This window comes from Heptranchias perlo, chromosome 8 (genome assembly GCF_035084215.1).
Source record: "Heptranchias perlo isolate sHepPer1 chromosome 8, sHepPer1.hap1, whole genome shotgun sequence".
Taxonomy (NCBI): Eukaryota; Metazoa; Chordata; class Chondrichthyes; order Hexanchiformes; family Hexanchidae; genus Heptranchias; species Heptranchias perlo.
In genome coordinates, this window is record NC_090332.1 from 14,558,476 (window position 1) to 14,575,336 (window position 16,861).

General features: G+C 42.5%; 1 protein-coding gene across 2 annotated transcripts in view; it reads right to left on the minus strand.

Moving 5' to 3' along the window:
• Positions 1-8,581: 8,581 nt before the first annotated feature.
• The window catches only part of mocs3 (molybdenum cofactor synthesis 3), a 51,481-nt gene continuing 43,201 nt past the window's right edge, over positions 8,582-16,861 (minus strand). For both annotated transcript variants that reach the window (XM_067988708.1, XM_067988707.1), the window contains one exon: positions 8,582-10,752. In XM_067988708.1, coding sequence (XP_067844809.1) covers positions 10,595-10,752 — 158 coding nt within the window. In that variant the 3' untranslated portion in view covers positions 8,582-10,594. The remainder of the gene's footprint in view (positions 10,753-16,861) is intronic.

Here is a 16,861-nt window from a genome sequence, read left to right on the forward strand (position 1 = left end):
CACGGGGGGGGAGGGGGGAGCCGGGAGCGGGCGTAGCTCTCGCATTGCATCCCGGGATTCGTAGGCCACCGGTAGGACTTTCCTCTAACATACAATAGGAAGTGACGTCCTCAACGAACTACAACTCCCAGCGTCTTCAGAATTTTTTTTGCCGCACATGCGCAGCTATGCCGCACAACCAGCCGTCCCGTTATGGCCGAGGGTGAGGTGGAGGGGAAAGGGAGGCGCGACCTCTAACGGTTCAGTGGAGAGCGCCTGGGCCTGGAATTGTGCTCCTGTCAGTGAAAGCGGCTGTCTCTTGGAAGAGGTTTGTACTGGGGATGGACGTCTACTGTAGGAAAGTTATTGAAACGGTATCGTGTTCGTTTGAGTATGGAGTTAAACAAGCGGAGGGCGAGCCCGGCCTAATAGCGGGGCTGTTTCCATGGGAACCACTGCCCACCGCACTGTGGCTCGAGCTGCCATTCACAATTTGGGGCGAGTGTCTTACTTGTAACTGCACCAGACCAGCTCGCAAGTATCCTGCATTATGAATAACTTATCTTTGATTTTTCTTAATAATTTTCATAATATATGTATCATTTTAATAAAAATGAACACGGCTTCCTAGATTTGCATAAATGTTCTGTTTTGATGAAAGGTCATCGCCCTGAAACATTAACTACGTTTCTCTCTCCATATATGCTGCCTGACCTGCTGAGTGGTTCCAGTATTTTCTGTTTTTATGTGTTAGCTAATGTTTCCCTGGACTCTTGACAGCTCTGTGATGTGTGGTTCCTTTTTTGAAATAAATTGGAAATCTATTAAATGGCGAATCTTTTCAATATAGACCATATTAAGGGAACCCAAGCCCAGAAGAAAGGAGTTTGTTATTTTCACTTTGAAATACAATATTCAAACTCTGCAATCAACGACAACAATATCAAATCAAATAAAAACAGAAAATGCTGGAAACACTCAGCATCTTAGAGAGGAAGGTGGGGTTAACATTTCAGGTCGATGAACTTTCGTCAGAACTATCAACCTGAATTTTTTTCCCTTCAAGTATTTATCCAATTCCTTTTTTGAAAACTACAATTGAATCTGCTTCCATCACCCTTTCAGGCAGCACATTCCAGACCATAGCTACTCACTGCATGAAAAAGCTTTTCCTCATGTCACCTTTGGTTCTTTTGGTAATCACCATAAATCTGTCTCCTCTGATTCTCAACCCTTCTGCCAATGGGAACAATTTCTCTTCTTTAATTTAACTAAACCCTTGATCATTTTGAACACATCTATCAAATCTCCTCTCAACCTTCTCTGCTCTGAAGAGAACGACCCCAGCTTTTCCAGTCTATCCACGTAACTGAAGTCCCTCATCGCTGGAACCATTCTAGCGAATCTTTTCTGCACCCTCTCCAAGGCCTTCACGTCCTTCCTAAAGTGTGGAGCCCAGAATTGGACACAATACTCCAGTTGTGATCGAACCAGTGTTTTATAAAGGTTCAACATAACTTCCTTGCTTTTGTACTCTATGCCTCTATTTACAAAGCCCAGGATCCCATATGCTTTTTTTAACCACTTTCTCAACTTGTCCTGCCACCTTCAAAGATTTGTGCACATATACCCCCAGGTCTCTCTGTTCCTGCATCCCCTTTACAATTGTACCATTTAGTTTATATTGCCTCTCCTCGTTCTTCCTGCCAAAATGTATCACTTCGCATTAAATTTCATCTGCCATGTGTCCGTCCATTCCACAAGCCTGTCAATGTCCTCTTGAATTCTATTACTATCCTCCTCACTGTTTACTATATTTCCAAGTTTTGTGTCATCTGCAAATTTTGAAATTGTGCCCTGTACACCCAAGTCGAAGTCATTAATATATACCAAAAAAAGCAGCGGTCCTAGTACCCACCCCTGGGGAACACCACTATATACCTTCCTCCAGTCCAAAAAACAGTCATTCATCACTACTCTGTTTCCTGTCTTATCTACTTTAAGTACAGCCAGCCTTTCTGATACCTCTTTATCAATTTTTAGCCCATTCGATATTTCAACGACCTCCTCCCTTACTGTGACTTTGGCAGCATCTTCTTCCTTGGTAAAGACAAATGCAAAGTACTCATTTAGTACCTTGGCCATGCCAATCAATATGGCAACCTCAGCCAATCAATATGGAAAATGTATAGTTGGGACTTGTATTGTGTCCATTGTCAAGAGCAATAACATGGTCAGTCATTGGATGTCCACGAGGAAAGAGAAGGAAACATGCTTCAGGGTTTAGACATCTACGAACATGGGAAGAGGAGATTAACTTTGCAGCATTTTTTAAAGACCGTGATGAAGCTCATGTTGAATGAACATCCTTTTTGATAGTGTTTTAAGAAAATACCATGAGGCTGATTTGCTTGCATCCTATTTATATTACAGAAATAATTCCATTATATGATCTGGTTCCTGTACTGAATTCACCTAATTTATGTTTTGGGCAGATTCAACAAAGCCTGAACAACTGTGCATACACAAGATTTGTATGAGCACAATTGCCAAGCACCACAAGCATGACTTTAAAGCAAGTGCCAATAACACGTGAAATGTGTAGTTACTACAAAGTAGAGCTGCTAACCCTCCGGGAATTAAAGACTAATCTCCTTGACACTGCTACAAGCAACCCAGGAAAAAAATCATAGGAATGAGTTTTTAAAATTATCTTTGAACATGTTTACTTATTAGTTATAAAAATGTTGGGGATGAGAAAAAGGCCGTTTGACTGGGCGGTTGGAGGTGGGAAGTCATATGATAATCTCCAGAAACTGCATCCAACCAGAGTTGACAACCCTACTACAAAGTCACAGGGTTTCCCATTTGTGTGTGAACCACCCCACTGGACCTTACCTGCTGATGTGTTTTTTGTGCCTCTGGAGGCACATAACCCACCTTGTTTATATTGCAACACTGCCTCTGAAGGCAGAACTGCAATGTAAATAGGGTATTAAAGCTTACAGATAAAGGTGGCTTGATCCTACATAACAGTTACTTGCATAGTTAAGTGAAATATTGTCATTATGCTGATGCAGTACATTAATAACCCATGGTTACCTTATGGGCATGAGGACCGCCCAGTTCTATCTCTTCACCACTTTCAACTTCATAACCATCTCTTGTATTGTTTGTCTGACATCAAGTCATAAAGATCTTTCTGCGATTGAACACTGGGAAGACCAAAGCAATCTTGTTCTGTCCCACCAAAAACTTCTTCCCCTGGCCTCTGATTCTATTTTACTCCCTTACTGCTTGCACTGGATGAACCAGATAGTGCACAACCTCCGTATCCCATTCCACCCATCACCAAGATCACTTATATCCAGCTGCGCAGCATCAACTGCCTCTACCCGCACTTCACCCCTGCTACAGCTGAAACTTTTATCCAGACTCAGCTTCTCTGAAGCCCTCCTCTCCGTCTTCTAAAGCTCCACCCTATACAAATTCAAACTCATTCAAAAGTCCGCTGCATAATCTTGTCTTGCACTAAGTCCTACTTGCCCATCACCTCAACCTCTCCAATCTGCATTGGCTGCCTGTTTTGCAAACCATTGAATTCAAAATCCTCATTCTTGTTTACAAATTCCTCTGTGGTCTTGCCCCATCCTACCTCTGCAACCTACTCCAGTCCTGTGTCCTAACCCATGCCCTTTGATCCTCTGACTTTGCACTCTCATGCAAAACCCCGCATCCCCTCTGTGTTCCACCGTCAGTGGCAGAGCCTTCAAACTGTCTCAGCCCCACTGGAACTCCATCACTAAGCCCTTCCACATTATTTTAAAAACCCACCTTTTCAACCATGCCAGAACGGTATTCAAAGAACAAAAGGGAATTCTCCCGGTATCCTGGCCAATAGACATCCCTCAACCAACACCACCAAAAACAACTTATCTAGTTGTTTGTCTCATTGGCTGTTTGAGAGATCTTGTGCACAAATTGGCTGTTGAGTCTGCCTGCACTTCGAACTAAACTTCAAAAGTAGTTCATTGGTTGTGAACGCTTTGGGATGTTCTGAGATGTGAATGGTGCTATATTAATACATTTATTATTATAAAAGTGTATCCCCCAATGCAATAAGCAATGCCACAGGAGATATGCTAGTAGCTAGTAATATAAAACAGATATGTCTTTGTACTCTCTTATCATTTAACACAGTTCCTGTGTCGCACTTAAGCATTGACAAACCTCACAACAGTGAATTTGAATGCACAGAAAAACTCTCCAGGAGTAGAAAATTTCAAGGCCATAATGTTTTCAGCCTTTTAATTGATCTTCTCTGACTGGGGAGTGTAGCATTGAAGAGGTACAGTGCTTTGAATGATGCATTAAACAAGTCTGCTCATTGAAGAGGACATTAATGGGCCAAGAACACTTTTTGAAGAAGAACAATGACTTAGATGAGGGGACAGAGTGTAATGTATCCAAGTTTGCTGATGATACAAAGCTAGGTGGGAAAGTAAGTTGTGAGGACGAAGCAAAGAGGCTGCAAGGGGATATAAACAGGTTAAGTGAGTAGGCGAGAAGGTGGCAGATGGAGTATAATGTGGGGAAATGTGAAATTATCCACTTTGGTAGGAAGAATAGAAAAGCAGAATATTTTTTTAAAAGGTGAGAGACTAAGAAATGTTGGTATTCACAGGGATTTAGGTGTCCTTTTACAGAATCACAGAGAGTGAACATACAGGTACAGCAAACAATTAGGAAGGCAAATGGTATGTTCGCCTTTATTGCAAGGGGGTTGGAGTATAAGAGTAAGGAGGTCTTGCTGCAATTATATAGGGCTCTGGTGAGACCATATCTGGAGTACTGTGTACAGTCTTGGTCTCCTTACCTAAGGAAGGATATACTTGCCTTAGAGGAATGCAACAAAGGTTCACTAGGTTGATTCCTGGGATGAGGAGAGATTGAGTAAAATGGGCCTATATTCTCTGGAGTTGAGAAAATGAGAGGTGATCTCATTGAAACATATGAAATTCTTAGAGGGCTTGACAGGGTAAAAATTGAGAGGCTGTTTCCCCTGGCTGGAACTAGGGGTCATAGTCTCAGGATAAGGGGTTGGCCGTTTAGGACCGAGATGAGGAAAAATTTCTTCAGAGAGTTGTGAATCTTTGGAATTCTCTACTGGGCTGTGGATGCTCAGTCATTGAGCATATTCAAGATTGAGATTGATAGATTTTTGGACACTAAGGGAATCAAGGGATTTGGGGATAGAAGATATACCATGATCTTACTGAATGATGGAGCAGGCTTGAGGGGCTGTTTGGCCTACTCCTGCTCCTATTTCTTATGTTCGTAACAGGTAGTCTTGAGGTCCTGGCCAAATTTTCTCCCTTCACCACCACCAAAATAGATTAACTGGTTATCATATCACTTGCTGTTTGTGAGACCTTGCTGTACACTATTTGTCTGCGTAACAACAGTGACTTCAAAAATAAGTAATTGGCTGGAAACGTTTTGGAATGTCCTGAGGATACAATGAGGTGCTATATAAATGGACGTCCCAGGGTTCTAATGACTGACAATTAACCTTTGAATTACCTTACCAGTGTTTACTAAAAATCAGTTCAACTGAGTAGCCATAAAGTAACATTCACGTACATTTTGGGAGCAGAATGATACATTATGCTTTACATAATATAACAGTCTGACCTCGTATAACAGTATATTATAGTGGAGCTAAGCCACCCGCATAAAGTCGGCAGGGTCCTTCTTTAGAATATGCATTTTGGGGTCCGATGACAGTCAGCGCCCAATGATGTGATTTTAACTCAGGCCTGAGTAGGGAAGTTGCCCCGGCGTCCCCAGTAGGCAGAAGAGAATCGAACCAGCGGGGAAGATGTAGAGGCTCAAACGGGTTTAGCTTTCCTTTGTGCAATCAGGGAAACGTGTGCTCCTCCGGGCCCGACAAGGAAATTAACAGCCTCCTCTGCCCTGGGCTCCACCGCCTCTTTTCCTTTCCTCCTGGCTTTATGCTACCTTCATACTAGCCGGCAGGCAAGGGCCAGCCAATTTTCCAGAGGGAAGTGGACCGCCAGCAAGTTAACGAGGCCTGGGAGTTAAAATAGCCTGGATCTCAAATTTTCTCCAGCTAGTGCGTTTCACATTCGTGCCACCCTCCCGAAATCCACCTGGAGTGAAAATCAACCCCTGGATGTTGGACAAGCAGTCTGACAGCACAAAGGCAGACGAGGGAGGTGATAGAGAGGTAGAGCTGGGAGTCATCGGCATACATGTGAAAGCTGACCTCATGCCTGTGGACAATGTCACTTTAAACAGAGGTGCTATCTGCTGGTTTCAGTAGTTCAAGTGGATATTAAAAATCCCATGGCAGTGAGTTCTCCCTACATCCTGCCAAAAATCCTCCTTCAACCAACATCACCCAAAACTGGTCATCGATTTGCTGTCTCTGGGGTCTTATGACATGCAAAATGGCTACTGCATTTGCCTAGATGTTATGCAAATCGCTGAATGATAATGTACGCTTTCTTTTTTGGTGTTGAAATTGGATCTTTTAAAATAAAGGACCAGAAGGAGAGCCCACTAACAGGAAACCCCTTAAAGTCAAATGTCTCCAAAACATGCTGGACAGGATCTTGATGGGTGGGGGGGGGGGGTTGCAATTCTGCACCAGAGCCCAGTCAATCTTCTAGCCTTGTGATCATTTATATTCAAAACCGGAGAGTTGCGCCAGATTTGGGGTTGAGTTTTGCTACAGCATGCCTGAGAGGGACATAAGCAGCCTCCATACTGCTTGCAAAAGTCAAAAAATTCTTAAAATTTTGTAACTTTCTCTTCCGGTTGTGTGAGGCCTCACCAGCATAGGCCTTAGTTGAATAAAAAAAAATTCTGGGTCCTTTCTGCTAACCTTAGAATGCTGCACATCTGCGCCTAATAAATGTTCCTTGCTTCCAGCGTTCAAACATCACAAATTGAGGGAAGTATGCTGGAGGATGCATTTCCCTGATTTGCACATTGTCTTAATATGCTTAGCTATAGGCGGGTATACTGAATAATGCTGCTTCCGGGAAGCAGGAAATGGAAAGGGGTTTTACAGGAAGTTGGAAAGTGAAGGAGCATATCTCCAAGCAATTTTCAACCCTTTCCACCTCAGATCTGCCAAAAAAAAAACAGCGGTGGGGAACAGGTAAGAAATCTAGGCTGCTGTGGGGCACTATGCTTAGGTACAGCCATGGTGCTGTTCCCTTATCACATATACACACAGTATCTGAGTGAGTTCATCAGACTTGCTCATAGTGAGAAGCTCATATAAAGACTACGATTGCCAAATCTGGTTGGACGTATTCCTGAAAATTTCATCATATGACCTCCGCCTCCAACGACCCCAACCAGTCAAACAAACAGTCGTTTATTACTTATAAAAATATTGGAAATGGGATAAACAAAAGCGTTCAAAGAAAATGAAAAAAAAATGTTTTTCTTGGGTTGCTCACAGCAGTGTCCAGGAGATTAATCTTTAATTTCTGGAGAGTCCAGGACAATCCAAGGGTTGGCAATCTTAATAAAGTCAGACATATGGCTATCATTCAGCCATCATCTCCTCCCCTGCAATACTATGCAACAATACTCATATCAGAATGGGTTGACATGCTGTTCCCAGGCTTCTGCAAATGGCACTTTAAAGAGCTACGAGAGGCTGCACAAGAATGGTTCAGAATGATCAGCATAATTTATAAGATATTAAGGGGAACAGATAGGGTGGATAGAGAGAAACTATTTCTGCTGGTTGGGGATTCTAGGAGTAGGGGGCACAGTCTAAAAATTAGAGCCAGACCTTTCAGGAGTGAGATTAGAAAACAAAGGGTGGTAGAAGTTTGGAACTCTCTTCCACAAACGGCAATTGATACTAGCTCAATTGCTAAATTTAAATCTGAGATAGATAGCTTTTTGGCAACCAAAAGGTATTAAGGGATATGGGCCAAAGGCAGGTATGTGGAGTTAGATCACATCAGCCATGATCTTATCAAATGGCGGAGCAGGCACGAGGGGCTGAATGGCCTCCTCCTGTTCCTATGTTCCTAATTCTACTCTGACACCAGAGGACACATCTTTTGCTCACCATCTCTCTGAATCCTCAGTGTGGAACCAGTATCTTTCTAGTCTGTGAAGATCTTTGTTCCACCAGTGGAACACCAACTAATGTCTCCATTATCAACTTTACCTCCGTTATTAAATTATATCTCCATTATCATTTCCTTGGCAAAAGACTAACCATGGTGCAGATTTTAAATACATTTACCCACTTTTTTGGCTTGCATTGTATTTAGTTTTATTCTACCCAAATGGAAGATTCAGGGCAGGTTGGTTCAACTTTTTCAATGTGCAATATAAACAACAATGATAAGTTTAAGTATTTATTCAGTATTAAATATTAATACCAAAAAAATGGACAGATCTGCATTAATAAGCAAAAGATAGCGTAAACATACATTTTCATTTTATTTCAGAATATTGATTTTTATATATTGATTCAGGAAATTGAAACAAAACAGGTTAAATGAAAATCTTCAAGTAGATATTAGCTTTAAAAATATCAGCTAACATTTACTACCCATCAGTTTTGCAATTTTATTTTGTAGCCAATTTTTTATATTCTAGCATATGAAAACATAATTACAATTTTCAAGACGTTTATAGCAGGCCAACAAATAACAGTTCTTTACTGCAACTTAGCTACCTTTTAGAATTAACTTATATTTCAGACACACATACAGTGTGGAGGAGCACAAATAGAGGAAGAATCTATTCTAGGCAAGAGGCTCGTATAATATCATTTCACCGGTGTGGGTAACTAATCCATAACAAAGACCATAAAAACTTTTTCAAATCCCCTTTTCTTACAAATACAGTATCCTTCTCTCAGAATATTTTCTTATAGAAATCATAATTGTAAGGTTCATTGTACAGAATTATTTTGTAACATAACTCAGTACTAGGGCCCTCAGCAGAAATTAATCCCATGATTGAAGATGATGAGAAGAGGCACCTGCAAGGGATATGTTGGGCACTAGGCATGAAGATTTATTGAGACCTTTTGGTTAAAAAAAACTAGATTACTGTATTTTAAAGGATGGATGTATATTTTCCCCTTAGAAAGCAACAGTAAGAAGAAAGCAAGACAGTTACTGGAAGGACTGTTTTTTGCTTTATTTTTTTCTATACATGAAGTCTACAATGTCAACTTTTAGAATTCCAAAATCGCCAACATGATTAATTGAAGGCTTGAGTTCTAAAAAATATAATGTACACTTTACACAAGTAATTTGTATAAGGATTACAATGGTATCATGCTAATGGAAATTTTACTTCATATACCATGACATCATCTGTGGTACAGAGGATATATGTTGGGAAATCATTGGGTACAACAAGCAGACCCGATAGAATCACATGTTTTATAATAGGTCTGTTCAGTGGATAAATCTTACACAAGGGCTACTCAGCCTGTATCCTCTATTCATACCATGGCCAGTATTGCAACAACTGATATTTCCAAGTGTCACTAACTAGTGTAAATCACAAATAACAGCCACAAGTGTCACAGTCAGCCTCAAAAATGAAATTTATCATAATGTATCAACTATAATATTCTATTTTAACACTTTCAGTAGGTTTTCCAATGATCCATCCCACACCATAAAAAGCTGAAAGTGCTTTGGAAGTGACTTTGCCACTGTGATGTCATGCTGGTATAATTCATTCTGCATGTATATATTTAAAAAGAATGTGTACTTGAAAAAAAAACAATGTAGCCAACCAGTCTGGCTGAGCGATTTGAAACACACAAGAGGTTACTATAACAGACAATACTACATCAAACGGTTGTTGTATCATAGTCTACAATAATGGAATCCATGGTATAATTAATATTTTGTTTTCATGGCGAACCTAAAGACAGCTCCTAGGTTACACACCAAGGTAAATATGAAAATATGATTAATAAATCTGGTCCATTATTGAAAACACAAATTGTTACACTTACTGTCCCAGTATCAGGAGAATTGCCATACTTGTACCAACATCATGATTGTTGAAAGATACAAGTTCATCTAGCAGCAGATTACAGCAAACATCTATTGCCAGAATTTCTTCTCGGGTCATTTGCTTCATTTATTTGTGATGCCATATCAATTGCCACTTAAAGGTTAATCTTTTAGTTCTCACAATATTCCACTATTAGTAATTCAGTAGCATGGTATTTGGTCTGTAACATAAGATACTTAATAAAATGAATCAACTCAATAAGCAGAGAGATTTTCCATACACTTGTATTTAGTTACTAATTGCTTGTGCACTTATTAACCAGTTTAAATGTATGCAATACAGAAAATAGCATGCACATTATCTACCCTTATAATCTGCACTTCAATTGAAACAGTGTGCGAGTGGTTTCCTTTCCAGTCACTGAACAACCCTGACAAAATAACATTTCCACTTGCATTTATTGACATAAAAAGAATTAGCAGCACACTGAAGAATTAATACGATTTAAGCACTACTTTTTGAAAAATTGTGTTAAATGATTTTCTTTCCTTCCTCCCCTTTCCAGCAATCAATACTGTGGGAAGGTTGGATCAATCTTACGAGCCCAGGCCATTAGTCCACCCTGGATATCCTTCACTGATAACGAGCAGAGCTCATTGTCTAGTATCTCTTGCAGGAGTTTAACAGCCTTCTGGGAATCATTTCCTTGTTTACAGATAACATACACTGGAAGTAAAAAAATGAATGAAATTAGGCTGTTTCACCTGTTGGAACAAGACACTATATTATTAGAGTGCCATTATTAATGATGGCTCAAGATTTAGAAAGTATCATCTGAAACACTGTACACAATTTATTGCACAGGCTAATAACAACCCTTTGTTACAAATACTATTCTACAGCATTTGCAAAGGACCAGCAGCCCTTTCTTCGGATGATAAACGTCAACAGTTTGCTGACAAATTATATACAGTATTATGCTAAGTGTTCTGAACAATGTTCTGTTGTGTCATGAAAAATTAAAATGTAGATTATTTTTCATCAGTAAGGCTACACTTTTTTTGTGGTTACTGTGTTCCTGGCAGGATGAAATCCTACCCAAAATGTATTGTAGAAAGGTAAATCAAGAGCACCCTTTGGTGATGAAGTTCAAAATGATTTTTCCAAGGTAGAAAGCAAGATATGGCATACACTTGGCAACAACAACGAATTGCATTCATACAGCGCCTTTAATGTAGTAAAACATCCCAAAGCGCTTCACAGAGGCATTATCAGACAAAATATGACACCGAGCCAGATAAAGATATATTAGGACGGGTGAAAGACGTGGGTTCTAATGAGCTGGAGAGAGAGGTAGAGAGGCGGACAGGTTTAGGGAGGGAATTCCAAAGCTTAGGGCCTAGGCAGCAGAAGGCACAGCTGCCAAAGGTGGAGGGATGAAAATCCAGGATGCGCAAGAGGCCAGGAATGGAGGAGTACAGAGATCTCGGAGGGTTGTTGGGCTGGAAGAGGTTAGAGATAGGGAAGGGTGAGGCCATGGAGGGATTTGAACACGAGGATAAGAATTTTAAAATCGAGGCGTTGCCAGACCGGAAGCCAACAAAGGTCAGTGAGCACAGGGGTGATGGATGAATGGGACTTGGTGCGAGTTAGGATAGGGGCAGCAGAGTTTTGGGTGAGCTCAAGTTTACGGAGGGTAGTAGATGGAAGGCCGGCCAGAAGAGCATTGGAATAGTAGAGTCTAGAGGTAACAAAGGCGTGGATGAGGGTTTCAGCAACAGATGGGCTGAGGAGACAGGCGATGTTGCGGAAGTAAATGTAGGCCGCCTTGGTGATGATGGGGATATGGGGTCGAAAGCTCAGCTCAGGGTCAAATAGGATGCCAAAGTTGCGAACAGTCTGGTTCAGCATCAAACAGTGGTGAGGGTGGGGATGGAGTCGGTGGATAGGGAGTACATATCTTTATTTTTTAATATAGAAATTTTATACAAAATGCCACTTATCCTCACATAACTGTACTAAAATATTTTTTCTAGTTATGAAAATACAACTTTTGACAATAATTATCTGTCAAATATGTGGTAAATTTGATTGTGTCACAATATCGCTTTCTCTGTATGTTCTTTATTTCAAAGGCATTAATTATCTAACAACCAGTTCACTCTGACCTCCCAGATAGGAGAAAGAGATTTTTAGCCACAAAGAATTCAAAATTAATTGGATTGAATTTAGTGCTCAGGTTACCATAAAGATGCTCCAAAGAAAATCTTAATTTTATCCCTATGTAGCACTGCTAATCAAACAGAACCAAGTATTCAGTTAATTCAGACATGATTGCATTGTAGTCCTATCAAGTCACATGGATTTGAGAGATCAGATTACTTGTACTGAAGCACTGGTGACTGACTACACTAAGCTCCATGCATAACATAATGAAACACTAATCCTTAAAGAGCAGTCTAAATATTTATTATGGTTCTGCAATAACTGGTCAACTCACATTTAGTGAACCCAAGACAAACTTTTTTTAAAATAAAAAGGAGTCTTACTGCCAACAACTGCAGCATAAATATCATCTAAATCTGTTGTTCTACAAGTGGACTAAAAACTCCCACCTGGACACTGTACTCCAACTTACTATGGTTTTATATATCGAGTCATCATTTCTATAGTCTATAGTCTTTGCCATAAAATCCAGTATTCCATTAGATTTTTTAGGGCCTTATCCACTTGAGGTGTTGCTTTTTTCATGTCTTGTAAACCTGAACCCCCAAATCCCATCATTCCACATTTCCCAACCTTCCTCCATTCAAAGTATAATTATTACTTTTATTGTTTAACCAAAATGTACCACCTCACATTTACTGACATTGAATTCCATCTGCCACTTTTTTGCTCATTCCACTAAGTGTTCTCCAAATTCTCATCCTCGTGTTTAAATTCCTTCATGGACTCACCCCTCCCTATCTCTGTGACCTCAACCATCCCTAAAACCCCACCCACAACTCTCTGCTCCTCTGACTCTGGCCTCTTGTGCATCCTCCCCTCCCTTTGCTCCGCCATCAGCGTCAGTGCCTTTAGCCATTTAGGTCCCACGCTCTGAAATTCCTTCCCTAAACCCCTCCACCTCCCTCTCCTCCTTTAAGACCCTCCTTAGAATCCACCTCCTTGACCAAGCTTTTTGTCAGGCCTCCTAACGTCTCCTCTTTTGGCTTGGTGCTCGTATTTGTACAGTTACGGCTCTATGAAGCACTTTGGGACATTTCTCTATGTTAAAGCCACTATATAAATACAAGTTGTTGTTGTTTTAAACTACCATTGTGCCAGTTGCTGTGCCTGCATACACTCTATTAAAAAAAGATCATATAGTAAGTCACCCTGATCATTCTTGAGTACTTCTCTGGCAGCTCATTACAAGGTATTATTGGCAGATGCGAGGGAGCAGCCAAGGAATAGTGTGTGGTGGAGGGGAACTTAAAGAAGGATGAAAAAAACAGATTAAACAAGTGAGCATATGGACTATTTCCCACATTAAAAGTACACAAACGATTTATGTTTATTACAAAAGTCCTAGCTAGGTGGCACAATGAATATGGGTTTGCGCCTGTGATCTGCCACAAACTCCTATTCTCAACTGAGGCACTGAATGGAGTCCCCCAGGGAGGAAAACAGAAATTAACAAGAGTCGCCTGAGCCACTCTCATACACCTTGGCATAATTTCAGAGTAGCAATGATGTTAACCTTAGAGTTAGTTGGCTAGGGATACAATGGGAAACAGGGAAACAGGGCAACATAAGAAAGGAAAAGACAGAAAATATGTTATATTTAAAACAAAACTCACCTTCATAATACAGTCTTATCATATTTAGCATAAGCCAATGCTTGAAATACCAACAGGGAAACCACAGAATCATAGATATTACAGCAATGAAGGAGGTCTTTTGGCCCACTGCACATGTGCTAGCTCGTCAACTGGACCTAGCTACGCTAATCCCACTTCCCTGACCCTTTCCCCTATTCTTTTACATTCTTTTTAAAATACTTATCCATTTCCCTTTTAAATGGAGTTATAGATTCTTTGCCAATAGCTACTTGTGGTAAAGCATTCCACGTTCTATTAAGCCACTGTGTGAATAAATTCTCCCAACTCCCTCCTTTGCTCTTCTAATGACAATCCTAAGTTTGTACTTCTTGTTACCAATTCACACACCAGTGGAAACAATCTTTCACTAGTTACCCACTCAAAACCTTTCATAATTTTGAAAGCCTCTGTTAGATCATCCTTTAACTTTCTGTTCCAGGAATTTTTTGGTGAGATCTGTTTTGCTGAAAATAGGTTGTTTTCAACTAAAAGCAGATCCCACAACATTTTATCGGTACCGTAACGGAAAACTTTCTGGCATCTTCACGATGCACGTTGATGATTTCTTATGGAGTGGTACTGCGGAATTTGAGAAATTCGTCATTAATAAGATTAGAGTAGAATTTAAAATTGGGAGTCAGGCCTGTGGGGCTTTTAAGTATATTGGTTTAGATATTAAGCAGAGTGGATCTGGTATAACTTTTAAATCAACAATCCTATTTAGAGAGTGTTACTCCTATCCCGGTGAATCGTACTAGGTCATCACAGAGAGGTGATGTTATATCTAAAGAGACAGAACAATTACAAAACTTGATCGGTCAGTCGAATTGGTTGTGCACTCAGACTAGACCAGATGCTAGTTTTGATGTGTTGGAGTTAAGTATTTAAATGAAATATCCCATATTAGAGAATGTTTTAAGGGCAAATAAAACATTAAGAAAATTAAATATAGATAAATGCGTACTTCAGTTCCCATCCTTAGGTGACCCAAAGAAAATGAAGCTAGTTATCTTTAACGATGCTTCACGTGCTAATCTTCCTGATGGGTATTCTGGTGCAGCTGGTTTCATAGGGCTCGAATTTAGCAGGCCTGCGGGTTCCCAGCGGGTGGTCCTCCGGGAGCGTCGAAAACGCGGACGGCGAAATTAGTGGGTTGCCCACGCGATCGTAGCAGGCAACACACTAATCGGAATCAATTACCTGCTCCTCCGGGGTCCACGGCGCTGGCCTGCGCGTCGGTCGGGCTGCGCATGCGCAGTACGATCTGTCAGCTGGAGGCTCTCTAGTTAAAGGGGCAGTCCTCCACTGACAGATGCTGCAACCAATGGAACAAATTGCAGCATGGAGCAGCCCAGGGGGAAGGCTGCTCCCAGTTTAATGATGCCTCACCCCAGGTATCATCAGATGGGGTGAGGAGGAGGGGGAGGACACAGATCTTCCCCCCGGCGGGCGGGAGGAAGCGGCCTGCCTCTGCCACCAAGAAGGCCTGGCTCGAGGTTGCAGAGGGGGTCACCTGCGCCACCAACATATGGCCCACCTGCATACAGTGCAGGAGGCGCTGCAATGACCGCAGTAGGTCCGCCACAGTGAGAACACGAAGTCTTTCCCCTACACTCCGTCTGCCACAACACTGCCCCCACCCCACATCTCCTTCGGCACCGCCAACACTATTCTGTCACATCACCCTTCATACCCACTCACACCCCATCCTCATCTTACCTCCACCTACTCACCTCGCCAGTACTCATCCTGCCATTAACACGCAACCCAATCCTCATACAATCTCATGGCTCCATCCCATACTCACCCTCTCGTGCATCTCCCTCACGGCCAGCCTCACTCAACCTGCCACCACCTGTGCTGCAGCCACAGGGCATGCATCACATATGTGCAGTAGGCAGCGTAAGGCAAACGTCTAGTCAGCATGAAGGGGGTGCACAAGGGTGTCTGAGGGTTTGTCATGGGTGTTACCCATATTGAATTTCAGAGCAACAAACAGCACACATTATATTGACACCACCACTGCCATGTCTCCGCGAATCCTGTCCGTTGTGTCCAATAATGCCCGCTCCTGGGTATCACTATGAGGACCCACCACTGATGCCACCCATCGTGTTACTGCAGAGTAGGTGCAGGTGTATTTGCAGGGCTCGTCCGCGCAGACGACTGAGAGACATCGGCGGTGTAGCCGGCTGCACCCTGGAAGGATGCGGAGGAGAAGGTGTGGTGGGCAGTGGTGACTTTGCCAGCGACAGGTAAGCAGTTGGTGCTGGGGCCAGCCAGGAGCAGCTCGGCATGAAAGAGGCTGCAGATCTCCACGACTACATGTCGAGCGAATCTGCGCCTCCCTGTGCACTGCTGCTCGGAGAGGTCCGGGGAGCTGCGCCTCGGTCTGTGGACCCTGTGGCGAGGGTAGTGCCCTCTGCGACGCGTCTCTCTCTGCGGTAGCCCTCCCTCCTGCTGTGCAGGTGGGCGTGCAACACCGTGTTGGGGGGATCCACATCTCTGAGGCAGACGGCGTGGACTGCGAGGCTGCTGGTGCTGGTCATGCTCTTCGTCCTCCGAGGGTGTCCACACACCACCCAACTGGCAGGTGTTGGTCTGAGGGGTTGTGCAGGGTAGGTGTGTGGTTCCTCGGACTGGGGCTGCGGTTTCGTGTCGGTCTGTCCTCTGGCTTGGCGGGGGGTGGTGGAGGGCAGGGGTTGCCCTATGTGATGCGGTGGCCTCCTGCGTGGGTGAGGGCTCTCCCCCGTGGAGCGCACCTTGGTACCTGCCACAGGCTGCTGGCTGCAACACGCCTGGTTGGAGGGAGTCTGTTTCCCCCAGTGTGGGAAACTCACTGCCTTGAACCTAAAATCCCACACTTCCTCTTTTGACAGCTGCTTCAGCTCATTAACTGACCACAACGAGCAAGTTAAGTACTCTCAAGTGGAACCCCGCTGGCTTTAATTGCCTGCGGGATTCCCACCAGC